Consider the following 13483-nt stretch of genomic DNA (forward strand, 5'->3'; position numbering starts at 1 on the left):
CTTTCTGGGCCTCAGTTTCCCCTGCGAAGTGGAGATGATGGTAACGACCACACGCACACTCGACCCTGCCGGCCAGTCCCATGGGACGTTGCAAGAATGAGTGGGAAGAGACCCACAAAGGGTTTGGGCAGGTGGCTTCACCGCGGTCATCATTGCTACCTGCGCCGTAGGCAACAGTAGGGTGCGCTGGGCTCGCGGGTCACAGGTGCGAATCAGCAGCGGGGCGTTTCCCAGGAGCCTTGGTTAAGTGTTATCCGCACTGTACCCCGGGAGGTCAGGCACCCCGAGCAACGCCCCGGAGCTCGGGTCTTCAGCACCAAAGGAACTGCTCTACACACCCATCTACAGGGTCCGGCCAGGTAACTTGCAGCCCGGGGCACTCTCGTAGCACTTTCAGCTGTGGAGCAGTTTAGGGACGCAGTTTAGGGATCCCTGGGTGGCTCAGCGGTTCTGCACCTGCCTTTGGCCCAGGGCGTGATTCTGGAGTCCCAGGATCGAGTCCCCACATCCGGCTCCCTGCATGGAGCCTGCTTCTCCCTCTGCCTGTGTCTCTGCCTCTCAGTCTCTCTGTGTCTCTCATGAATAAATAAATAAAATATTTTTAAAAGGGGCGGGGGGGGTGGCAACTGTGTAGCAGTTTAACAAGACGTCGTGATCCATGCACTCACTGCCCTGGAATGATCCCTTACACACATCCATGGGCAAGCTGCAGAATGATCCAGAATTTGGTGTCCAGTAACCTAAGTTATGGAGAAAACACACGGAGACCAGTGCCGTGGGGTCTCTAAGAGCACGCATCCGTGTCAACCCACAGAGAAGGTAACCCCGAAAGGGAGAAGAGGAAATCCTTGCAGAGAGATCCACAGGGAAAAAGGGTCGTCTGTGGGGACTTGAATCTGTTCAGGGAGATTGTCCGTTCTCGTGGGACCATATTCATATACTCCCCATGTAGTTAAAATTTGGCTCTAAAAATGGGAAAGAGCAACTGCCCCCAAGGAACTCCCTAACCAGGGGGGGAGACAAATGGCATTTGATCATGGTAACACAGTATCCCAAGTACAACAGAAGGCACCTCCCCCAAACACACACACACACACACACACACACACACACACACACACACAGGTTTTTTGTTCTCTCAGGTCTGTCCCGTAAGATAGTGAGTTCCAGGTGTTTGGATGTCACAGACTCACAAATTTTATTTTTTAAATCAGGGCACCTAAATAGGTTGTCAACTTTATTTTGTATAGGGAGACTTTTTTTTTTTTTAAGTGCCACCTAATCTTACGTAAAAATCTGAACATTAACAATTGTAGAATCCAGACAGGGGGTGTATTTGAGGGTTCACCCATACAGTTCCTCCAACTTTTCTGTTGAAAAGTTTGCATGATAGGATGTTAGGAAAAAAATACAATTGCTACCATTTAACTAAAAAGTTACATATGCAGGGATACCTGGGTGGCTCAGCAGTTGAGTTTCTGCGGTAGGCCCAGGTTGTTATCCTGGAGTCCTGGGATCGAGTCCTGCATCAGGCTCCCTGCAGGGAGCTTGCTTCTCCCTCTTTGTCTCTGCCTCTCTCTGTGTGTGTCTCTCATGAATAAATAAATAAAATCTTTTTTAAAAAAAAGTTTCATATGCAAAGTAGGAAGGATGCAGATTTTTCAAGTGGGCAAACTCACCTAGAGATAAGTCACCTGGGATTTCTTCAGGTCTTTGCAAACAGGTGCGACTCTCGTGAAAGGCTGAGGCTGAGATCCATACTGGCATCTGTCCCTGAACAAGCCAGGAGGCCCTCTGGCACTAGCCTCGAGCAGCCCAGGGCAGCTCACTTATTTTATTTTTTTTTTAAGATTTAATTTATTTATTTGGTGGGGGAGAGGGGACGAGTAGGGGGTAGAGGCAGAGGGGGGGAATCTCTCAAGCAGGCTCCACACTGAGTCTGACACGGGGCTTAATCTCGAGACCCTGAGATCACGACCAGAACCGAAACCAAAACTCGCTCCAGGGACTGAGCCACCCAGGCGCCCTGGGCTAGCTTCTTCCTAATGATTTCCACCTTCCCTGAACGGCCAAGGTGTGGAGCTGAGACTCCCCTCCCACATACAGGCCTGTCTGATACATAAATAGAAGTGGTTGGAAAGGTAAACTCCTACATGCTTAAAAAATTCATTTTTAGAAGTCCATTTGGAGGAGGAATTCTTTTATTTACTTATTTTTAAGTAGGTTTCCTGCTGGGCATGGAGCCTGACTCAGGGCTTGAACCCATGACCCTGAGATCAAGACCTCTGCTGAGATTGAGTCGTATGCTTAACCGGCTGAGCCCCCGAGGGGCCCCTGGAAGAGGAATTCTAACATTTCATTTCAAGTACATTATCCCTAGACATACGTATAGGTTTCACATTTTTGTTTTTTGCTTTTTAAAAATATTTTTTTTATTTATTCATGAGAGACACAGAGAAGAGGCAGAGAAAGAAGCAGGCTCCCTGCAAGGGGCCCGATGTGGGACTCTATCCCGGACCCCAGGATCATGCCCTGAGCCAAAGGCAGACACTCAACCACTGAGCCACCCAGGCATCCCCTTAGGTTTCATATTTTTGAACATAAAAATACAAATATGCACACACCAAACCACAGCTCACATGTTTGTTTACTGAGGTGCCAGACAAAGTGGTAACTTGATAAATGAACTGAAATGAATAGAAAACCAGCACAACGCAGTATATATAGCGCCATCCTCACTTTGTGTTTAAATTTATATACACACATATATGTGCCCTGGCTTTGCCATGTCCTTGGGTAAGCCACTTAACCTCGCTGGGTCTCAACTGCAAAATGGCTGGGAGTCAAAACTACACTAGAGGGGTCTGTTGAGGCCGAGCACCGTGGTACCAGCGTAAATAGAGCCTGACAGTGTCAACCCTCTGGCAGGCAACGTCAGGTCTTTTCACTTTTTGGCCACACACTCAGTTTCCCAATGTTCTCAGGGGCTCATGAACAAATTTTATAACCTGGAGGAAAAGGAGGAGGAAGCTTTACATTAAAAAGTCAACCAGGTTGGGCAGCCCAGGTGGCTCAGCGGTTTAGCGCCACTTTCGGCCCAGAGTGTGATCCTGGGGACCCATGATCAAGTCCCATATCGGACTTCCTGCATGGAGCCTGTTTCTCCCTCTGCCTGTGTCCCTGCCTCTGTCTCTCATGAATAAATAAAATCTTTAAAAAAAAGTCGGGGGATCCCTGGGTGGCGCAGCAGTTTGGCGCCTGCCTTTGGCCCAGGGCGCGATCCTGGAGACCTGGGATCGAATCCCACGTCGGGCTCCCGGTGCATGGAGCCTGCTTCTCCCTCTGCCTATGTCTCTCTCTCTGTGTGTGTGTGACTATCATAAATAAATAAAAATTAAAAAAAAAAAAAAGTCGGGGATCCCTGGATGGGTCAGCGGTTTAGCACCTGCCTTTGGCCCAGGGCACGATCCTGGAGTCCCGGGATCGAGTCCCCAGCATGAAGCCTGCTTCTCCCTCCTCCTGTGTCTCTGCCTCTCTCTCTCTCTCTCTCTCTCTCTCTCTCTCTCTCTCTCTCTGTGTGTGTGTGTGTGTGTCTATCATGAATAAATAAAATTTAAAAATCTTTAAAAAATAAAAATAAAAAATACAAGTCAACCAGATGGGAACGCCTGGGTGGCTCAGTGGTTGAGCGTCTGCCAGCCTGCGACCCCAGGGTACTGGGATCAAGTTCCATATCAGGCTTCCTGTAGGGAGTATGCTTCTCCCTCTGCCTAGGTCTCTGCCTCATGAATAAATTAAAATCTAAAAATAAGTTTTTAAATCCACCAACCAGATGGATTTAAAAAGGTGGCTGATTCATATAATGGAATACTATTCAGTCTTTAAAAGGGGTACAACACGGGATCCCTGGGTGGCGCAGCGGTTTGGCGCCTGCCTTTGGCCCAGGGCGCGATCCTGGAGACCCGGGATCGAATCCCACATCGGGCTTCCGGTGCATGGAGCCTGCTTCTCCCTCTGCCTATGTCTCTGCCTCTCTCTTTCTCTCTCTCTATCATAAATAAATAAAAATTAAAAAAAATACAATAAAAAAAAATAAAAGGGGTACAACAGGGCGGCCCCGATGGCACAGCGGTTTAGCACCGCCTGCAGCCCAGGGTGTGATCCTGGAGACCCGGGATCAAGTCCCACATCGGGTTCCCTGCATGGAGCCTGCTTCTCCCTCTGCCTGTGTCTCTGCCTCTGTGTCTCTATGAATAAATAAAAATATTTTTTAAAATAAAATAAATAAAAAAATAAAAGGAGTACAACACGTTAGTTACCCTGTGAAGACTGAGCCCAGGATGCTCAGGGAGGAAACTGGACACAGAAGGCCCACAGTGTGTGAATCCACATGTGTGACACATCCAGGACAGGTTCGTCCGTGGACAAAGGGGCCCCGTGGGGGCCAGAGGGCTGGGGAAAGACTGCTGATGGGAACAGGATTTCTCCTTAGGGTGATGAAAATGTTCTTGAACTAGAAGTGATGGTTGCCCAATCCTGAATGTACTAAAAATCATTTAATGTTTTAAATGGATGAACTTCAGGGCAATGTGAAGTGTATTTCAATGAAGCGGTTACATAACAATAAAAACCAAACCAAATCCAACCCGACCAGGAAAGCAACATGCCTGATGTTGTGATTTTTTTCTGCATAGCAATTCGATACATTTTTCTGGATTTTGCTCATTTTTAACAGTGGCATTGTCCTTAACTTTCAAAACGAGTGAAACATCTAAAAAGCCATCAGTGTCAACAAGGAGCCCACCTCTGTGACTTCTGCCCCTGGGAGCAGCGCCCGCCTGGGGACAGTCCCGGCATTTCCTCTGCTCCTCATAGCTGGGGGTCGCTCCTACTTCTATTTCATGGTCACACTTGACATTTGAGATGGAACTCATCTGCCGTACAACTGACCCATTCAAGAAGCAAACAACTCGAAGGATTTCGGTACATCCCCAGATGTGTGCGGCCATCAGCCAACCTAGAACATGCTCGTCAGCCCCACGAAGCAGCCCCACCCCCCACCCAGCGTGCTTTCAAGGGCACACTTGGCACACTTTTAAGGACCAAGAGAGACAGAACTTTTTCGTTATCAAGTCAGATCTGCCCACATCACTCCTTGATCATCAATAAAAGGTGCAGGGAAGAGGTCGGTGTGAATAATGCCTCTGCAGCGTGGAGCTGCTCCTTCCCTGCAGTCGACACCTGCCCCTTCCTCGGCCTCCGACTTCAGCTAGAGACAGCATTTCAGGTCATCAGGACCCACATTGGTGCCCAAATTTCCCAAGGCCTCTTCAGGGTCACGTGACTTCTGGTTGCTGACTCAGGCCCCTCTCCTAATGGAGGGCATGGCTCTTTCCTCACTAGTAAGTGGGGACAGTGCCACTCACCTTGCTGAGTGTTATGGGACACGCGGTTCCAAGCTGGAGGGCTGGATATGCCCCTGGGCTCGGGTTTGGGGACTGTGTAAAAGTCAAAGCCTGACACCTCCTGAGTGGCACTTAGACCCACAGCGCACCACTCCGTCTTCGACCCTGTCCTGTCCCCTGAGCGGGAATGATGCCACTTGCCAGCTCCGTGTCCCCAGGCTCCGGTGAAGAGGCACAGAGCGCCTCAAGAACAACTCGTGAACAGGAGAAGACACAGCCCCAATGCATCTGTAAAAGGCATTTATTCTGAGAATCTAAAAATCTGGACAAAGAATATTGAACTTTTTAGAAAAAGCCTACACGGGATTTCGTGGTTTCTTCCTAATACATTAACAAATCTAATAAGAAGGAGAAAAGAAAAACTTTAAAACAGTATCTCTCCAGTTTGTCTGCAGTTATGTGATTTAAAATATTCCTGTTCTATTGAGGTAAAAGCTGCAAACTTTGGTAAAGTTAGAAAAATTAACAAATCATTCCAAAAAATACAAAACCGAAGGAGAAAAAAAAAAAAACATGAAACAAAAACACAACCAAACCCTAAGTTATAGCTTTCTTGGTACATATACAATAACTACAAAAAAAATTCATTTAAAAAAAGTACTTAAAAAAAAATAACCCAAAAAATTCCCTCTTATAATTCTCAGTTGGTGAGCTGACCATTCAATTGAAAGGATCCACAGAAATGAAATCACCCCCAAACACTCACCCGGTATCGGGAAGAACTGGCTAACCCCAGTTTCAGAACCTGGCTGGCGTTTTCAACAATTCAGTGCTAAAAGAGAGCCCCGTGTTTACAACAGAAGAAAGACCCCAAGGCACTTGAACATGGCTTTGAACATGTGCTTCCGCGGTGCTGCGGGTGGGCTGGCCCTTGGCCGCACGTCCGGCCCCGCGCAGGGCAGTCCAGCGGCCGCAGTGGTTCCCCCCTCCGTCACCTGGGCAGAGGGCTCTGCGTGCAGGGGTGCAACACGGAAGCGCACGGGGGGAGGGGGGGGTGCATGGCTTCGGGACAGGAGTCCACACCGCCGGCCAGGACGGCCCCTCTTCTCGCCACCTTCCCGGCGGGCGATGGCGGGGCCAGGGACACCCCGGCCACTGGCTTGTAGGCGGCAGGATGCCGTCAGGGAGATGCGCCCAGGTTCCACTTCGGGGGGCCGAAGCCACACACCTTGAAGAGATTGTTCTAGGCGGCCGGGCGCCTTCTTGTTCGGCGGCGGGAACTCGTGGGAACTTGGCGCTGGGGACACAAGCAGCCTTCGCGCCAAGGCATTTTTCATTCCATCTTCAGAAAAGATTTTTTTGTTTGTTTTTTTGCTGATCAACTGCAGGCTTGGTATTTTTTTAAAAACCAAAATAAAAACACTGAGAAGTCCAACTTTCTCTTTCTTTGAGCCGTAATACAAACTCCTGAAAATTTATAGGTTAAAAAAAAAAAAAAAAACACAAAACAAAACCAGGAAGACAAGGCTTTTTAGGGAGTGGAGGAAAAACTACATGTTTAAGTTAAGCCCACTAAAAACCAAATAGGGGGCAGAGACCCCCAAGACACGTTTTTTTAAAAACTGCCGGCGAGAAGTGCTTGAGGATCACCGCCCGCTGCCGTAGCCGGGGAAGAGCTGGTTGAGGATGGCCTGCAGCGGCTGGTTCACCTGCATGGCATAACTCCGGCCCAGGTCGTAGCGGCAGGCCGGGCAGCTGAACACCTGAGCCCGGAAGGATCTGTCCAGGCAGTCCTGCAAGAGAGGGTAGAGTGAGAGGCAGTGTCCCCGCGGCCCCCCGTGTGGAGTGAGCAACAGTAACCGACTTCTCACAGGGTCCAGAGGCCCCTCCTGACCCTCGGTCTCACTTTCTGCCTCTAGGCTGGCCTCCCTGGGGCTCCTCAAAGACTCCAAGCTCACCCTGGCCTCCAGGCCGTGGCACTTGCAACTCGTGCCACCTGACAGTCCTGCCATTCATGCCTCGGCTCTAGTCACCTCCTCAGAGGACCCTTCCCCGATGACCCTGGAGCATCAGAAGATCTGAACCCTACTTGTCTTCAAACAGCACCCGCACCAACACAGAATACGTGTTCAATAAATATGCACCGATGAGAATGAAGGAAGGATGAAAGGAAGGCAGGATCTCTGGCCCTGAGCCAGACAATCCTCAACCAAGTGACAGCTGGAGAGGAACGCCAGGCAGGAACAGAGCTACAAGGTGGACGTGCCCTGGAGAGCCAGCTTCCCGCTCGGAGACACAGGGAGGACGCTGCCTGCCCGGCCGGACTGGGCACACAGGTGCACACACACCTGAAGGATGGGGTCAGGGAGCTGGGTGAAGGGGTAGAGGTCACCACGGGGACACGCCTGCTGAAGCCACCGCACGTCCACTTCTAGGCACAGGCTGTGGCTTCAGCTTCCATTTGTAAACACTCAATTCTTTTTTCAATAAAGCCTACAACCTTGATGCCAGAGACCCAGGGCAGTTCCTTCTGTCCAAAACAACTATGATTCAGCGTTGAAAAGTCAGGTTCTGGGCTGTGGCATTACCCACAACAGCCAGAGATGGAGACGCCGCAAGGTCCAACTGCATGCCGGAAGATTATCCAGCCTTAGAGAGAAAGGAGGAGGGGTGCCTGGGTGGCTCAGCCGCTTCACATCCGACTCTTGGTCTCAGCTCAGGTCTCTATCTCAGGGTTGTGAGTTCAAGCCCTGCCTTGGGCTCCACGCTGGGAATCGAGCCACTTAAAAAAAAGGGGGGGTGATATCCTGCCACCTGCCACCACGTGGATGGACCCTGAGGACACCAGGCTCAGGGAGAGAAGCCAGACCCAGAAGGACACGTCCTGCATGACCCCACCTCCCAGAGGAGGCCTGTCCACAGAGACAACAGGAGATGGTGGGAGCCAGGGGTGGGGCGGGGGGGGGGGTCCATGCTTCCCAGGGACAGGGTCTCGTGTGGGGAGATGGAAGATTCTGGAGACGGGGGAGGGGGGCTACATGGTGGGGTGAGTGTGCTTCGTGCCCTGAGCTGTGCACTCTAAGTGGTTAAGATAGAAATTTTTATGTTGGGTCTATTTTACTACAATAAAATTATTTAATAGAAGAAGAAAATCAGCTGCTGGGACAAGCAGGCAAAGCGGTCTCCCTAGGACCACTCGGAGGCTGGGGTTCCTACAGTACCAGCGGCCAGCAGCCCCCGCGTCCACAGCACCCACACTGGCTCTGCCGAGAGGCTCGGTGTTGCACTCCCCACAGCCGACTCCATTTCTGCGGCCTGACCCGCCAAGTCCCACCGGCCCAGGCCACCATGGCACACAAGCTGGCAGGGAAGGTGTCGCTCCGTCCCTTGGCACCAAGGCGACAGAGGCTCAGAGGGCCTGCGTGGCTTTCCCAGGCCACACCACCGAAGGGACTAATGGGGCCACACGGCACAGCTCATGGACAGAAAAGTGAAGGGGGGACCCTCCACACTGCTTGGTGGTCCCTGAGTCCCTCCCCTGGTATGACAGCTGACACAGGAGCCTGGACCAAAATGGGCCCAAGGCAGGAAAGGGGGCCAGTGACTCAGAGAGCAAGAGTGGGCAGGAGGCCGGGACAGTCCCTTCCACAGCTGCCTGCCTGCACTGCCCATAAGTTCCTACCGACCCACTCGAACTACAAGACGCTACAAAAAAACAATAACAAAAACAAAACCATCCCCACATGCCAGTGCACCCAACCGAGCGACGCTGCCTCCAGGGCACTCGGGGTGGTGTCGGGGACCTCTGTGGCCATCACGACTGGGGGGTGCTCCTGGCACGGAGGGTATGGGGCCAGGGATGCTGCCCGGGACGCCCCCGCAGAGAACGGCCCACCCCAGCGTCAGCGCAGCTGCAGAGGAGACCCTGGCCACCCCACCTCCCCCCACACTGGCCCCCCGCCCCACATCTCTCTTCCAGTCCAGCCCTAAGACCAACCACCCTCCAGGCTCACCTCCCAGCCCTCGTTCCCTACAGGCCCCAGCTGGTCCGACCTGCCTGTCCAGGCTTCCACACAGGGCATTCTCCCTTCCCGAGATGCCACTTCTAGGAAGCCCTCCCTCCTGCTCCTCTAAGAGCCCAGCACCTCATACTCTCCATCCCAGTCCACATCATGCTCAGTCACCATCTGTTATAACCAGACCTTGGGCCAGAACTGTCACCCTATCCTCTCCAGCCCTGGACCCCCAGCCCGAAAGGAGGCTGGGGGAGAACATTCCAGGGAAGGAACAACTAGACAACACTCCTGAGGCAGAGGACCAGCGTGGCTCAAGGTCACGAGGAGGTGCGCAGGGTGGCACAGGTACTGTTTTACTCTACAGCATGGAGGGGACACGCGAGTGTGAGGAGCACGGGAGGGGGTGATGGGAGCCCGCGATAAAGGCTAGAGGGCCACCTGGACGAGGACGAGCGGGCCCTGGGAGGCCTGGGACCCAGGAGCACACAGAAGCCAAGCCAGAGGGGGTGGCAGGTATAGGGCAACGGTGGTCACAATGTCCCTCTGAGCACCCTCCACCCGGGCCCCGCGGCCACCCTGCTCACCTTGCACACGTTATGCTGGCACACGGTCGTGATGGGGCGATACACCAGCTCCTGGCAGCAGATGCACTGGAACGCCTCCTCCACCTTACTCAGGAACTTCTGGAACTGGAGGAGAGCGAGTGAGCACGGTACAGACACCCCCTCCCCGACAGTGTCCGAATGGTGCCCCCCACCCAGGGCCCAGAGGCAGCTCTAAGACAAGAACATAGAAGCCCGGAGGCCAGGCCACGCCCAGGGTCACACCGAGTGGGACCAGGGACCAGCAGGACCATGAGAGCGGAGGCCCAGAGCACGCCCAGCCTGGAGGCAAAGGCGCGTTCCTCGGCAGCTCCTCAGGCGGGCATCTCAGCCCCTCAGTAAACTGGTGCCAAACTGGTCCTGGCTGCACGCTGCCTGGGCGTCAGGGCCCCTCGGAGGGTAAAACAGAAGTTGCCAACATAGAGTGTGGAGGCCAGTGGGGGAGACCAAAGAGGAGCCGGACAGGGACAGAACATCACGGCGGTCCTGGGGGAGGACAGCAGGGGACGGGGCGGGCAGAGCCCTGGAAGACCGGCGATCAGCACTCCATGGAGAAGGCAACCTGGAGGGCACGTGGCCGGCTGGGGCTCGGGCCCCCGGATGCCACATCTGAATTCCGGGACTCGTGCAGGACACCTCATGGGGTAAAGGGACTTTGCAGGTGGGATTCAGGACCCTGAGATGGGGCTATATCCTAAGTCACTCTGGTGGCTCACTTCATCACAAGGGCCCCTGTGTGAAGAGGACAGAGGGAGGTCTGACCCCCAGAGAAGGCCACGTGGCCACTGAGCCTGGGGCCAAGGATGTTGCCACCTCCTGAAACTGGAAAGCGTAGGGAACCTTTTTGTCCTGGAGCCTCTGGAAAGAACCAGCCCTGCCCATGCCTGTGCTTAGCCCCCAAATACCCACTTTGGGCTCCTGCCCTCCAGAATTTCACGTTGTTTTGAGCCACCAAGTCGGTGGTCATTTGTCACGGGTGCTGCAGGGGACTCGTGTGGGAGCACCGTGGGGGCAGGTACTCCAGGCTGAGGGAACCGCGAGGGCTGAGGCCCCGAGACCCGAGGACCAGGGCCAGGAGCGGACAACAGAGGCGACAGGCAGACTCCAAGGGTATGTATCGGACTCAGAGCCCGTTCCCGCCAGGTATGGCAGTGGCCAGAGGACCGAGCTGTTCACTTATGGTGACCCATCCCTGTCACTCATCTCACTCAGGGCAGGAAGACCGAAAATAGGCCTGCTTTGGCAGTTCCTCAGAAAGCTGAACACAGATGGACCTTAGGATCCAGCAGTCCCGTGCCTGGGATGGTACACGAGGGGGCAAGCTGGCACATTCACACCCCGTGCGCCTAGCAGCAAGGTCACAGCAGGCAGAGGGGCAAGCAAGCCAGTGTCCCTACAGGTGAATGGACACACCCAGTGTGGTCCGTTCACACGCTGGAATACGAACGATCCAGCCTTAGGAAGAAAGGGACCCTGACACCTGCTACCACATGGACAGGCCCCGAGGACACTGGGCTCAGGGAGGGGACCCAGACCCAGAAGGACGCCTCCTGCATGACCCCACTCCCAGGAGGTCCCCAGAGGAGGCCCATCCACAGAGACAGAGAGGAGGTGGGGGGAGCCAGGGCTGGGGCAGGGGGTGGGTGGGAGGTCAGTGCTTCCTGGGGACAGGTCTCCATGTGGGGAGACAGAAGGTTCTGGAGATGGTGGTGGGGGAGGGTGCACACCAGGGTGAGCATGCTCGGTGCCCTGAACTGTGCACCTAGAGATGGTTAAGGTGGTGAACTGTTTCTATTTTGCTGCACAAATGAAGATGAGAGGAGAGGTCGCCCAGGATGGGTGGGGTGGAGGTTGGCGGGGGGGCACTCACCGGCCCATCTTTGAGCGACTTGAGGATCTCGCTCCACAGCTTAGTGTTGCTCTCGTCCTCCTTGATGAGGCTGCTCTGCTGGGCCGTGAGGCTGTAGGGCTCCACTTTGCTTTTCTTAGGTGTCCCTCCTGGGGACCCAGCACCGCCCTTGCCACCTGCCGGGACGGAGCGGTGCGTAAGAGTGGGCGGGCGGCGAGCGCACACACATGGCTGCTGCTGCAGAGACACCCACCTCTGGACTTGCTCTTGCGCTTGCCCTTCCTGGGGGACGTGAAGCCCTCCTCTTCCTCCTCCCCCTCCTCCTCCTCGGCCTCTCTCTTGCTGTTCTCCTTCTCCTTCTCCTTTCTGGCCCGGGCCTCCAGGTAGCCTTCCGGATACTGCAAGAGGGTGGAGTTGGGCCGTGAAGAGCACAGAGGGGCCAGGGACCAGGGCCTGTGTCACCCGACGCCCTGCCCACCCTCCCCCCACACCCCTCACGTTGTTGACACTCCCTCCCCAGCCCCGAGGTAGCCTCAGGGTCTCGGGACTCCTGCTCCCGACAGCCTCTAGGGAGCCTCTGGCCAATCTCTAATTGCCAGACTTACCAGGAATAAACGGGTTGAGGGCGCAACATGCACCCTATAGGGCAGAGGCGAAGCAGTAAACATGGGAATGCACAGAAAGTGCTTAGCATCAGATCTAGCAAGTAAGAGGAGCTGATTATTATCCTCATTAATTCAGAGGTAGGCAAACCCTTCCCACCAGGGGCTGGCAGCAGTGTCTCCAGCTTCAGAGCTCCGCTGGAGCCCAAAGGCCGGCAGAGCCCAGAAGGGAATGAATGGGCGTGGCTGGGCCTCCAGAGAACTTCATGTCTTTAACATTGTATTTATTTGACAGAGAGAGAGAGGGAAAGGGAAGGAGAAAGAGAGAGAGAGAGAGAGAGGGAACACAAGCAGGGGGAGGGGCAAAGGCAAAGGAGAAGCAGGCTCCCCCTGAGCAGGGAGCTGGATGTGGGACTCGATCCTAGGACCCTGGATCACGCCCTGAGCTGAAGGCAGACACTTAACCGACTGAGCCACCCAGGCACCCCCGGAGTACAAGAAAGTGGCCCCAAGGACTTTGCTTGCCAACCTCATGTTGAGGAGTCTGGGGCTCCTCCAGGGTCTAGCAAGCATTACTGGGTTATAACCCCAGCTCTAAGGCAACTCCAATCATGCGGGATTTCCCCATGTGTCACCTAGAAACCGTCAGGCTTCTTCAGCAACACAAGCGTGAAGTCACAAATACTCTCAGCAAACGCTGGTGCTCCCGTCCCTTGGCTATTTTTCTCCCCGGTTCCTTTGCTTCTGAAATTCTCCATGGTACAAACATCATGTTCAAAAGACAACTCTTTGTGACCCCCGGGGGGAGGCGCTATCTGATTCTCAGTAGCAATTAAGATTCCTTAAATAGTCCCACACTGAGTTATCAGCTGTAAAGAGACTCGCCATAATGAACAGAAACACCATAATTATGGTGCAGAAAAGGCGCGCCGCGCACCGGGTAAACCCTGGGTGATGGGATCAGGAGATGGGAGACCCAGCTGCTGTGAGGAGGTGAGTGAGGGCTCGG

The 13483-nt window shown here is 53.9% G+C and overlaps 1 protein-coding gene across 5 annotated transcripts in view; it reads right to left on the bottom strand.

Annotated features, from left to right (window-relative positions):
- Window positions 1–5688: 5688 nt before the first annotated feature.
- The window catches only part of UHRF1 (ubiquitin like with PHD and ring finger domains 1), a 32104-nt gene continuing 24309 nt past the window's right edge, over window positions 5689–13483 (bottom strand). For all 5 annotated transcript variants that reach the window (XM_038567699.1, XM_038567700.1, XM_038567696.1 and 2 more), the window contains 4 exons: window positions 12126–12270; window positions 11894–12048; window positions 10006–10110; window positions 5689–7198 (listed from right to left, as the gene is read on the bottom strand). In XM_038567699.1, the coding sequence (XP_038423627.1) occupies window positions 7052–7198; window positions 10006–10110; window positions 11894–12048; window positions 12126–12270 (552 nt within the window). In that variant the 3' untranslated portion in view covers window positions 5689–7051. The remainder of the gene's footprint in view (window positions 7199–10005; window positions 10111–11893; window positions 12049–12125; window positions 12271–13483) is intronic.

The sequence above is a fragment of the Canis lupus genome, chromosome 20, assembly GCF_011100685.1.
Source record: "Canis lupus familiaris isolate Mischka breed German Shepherd chromosome 20, alternate assembly UU_Cfam_GSD_1.0, whole genome shotgun sequence".
NCBI classification, from domain to species: domain Eukaryota; kingdom Metazoa; phylum Chordata; class Mammalia; order Carnivora; family Canidae; genus Canis; species Canis lupus.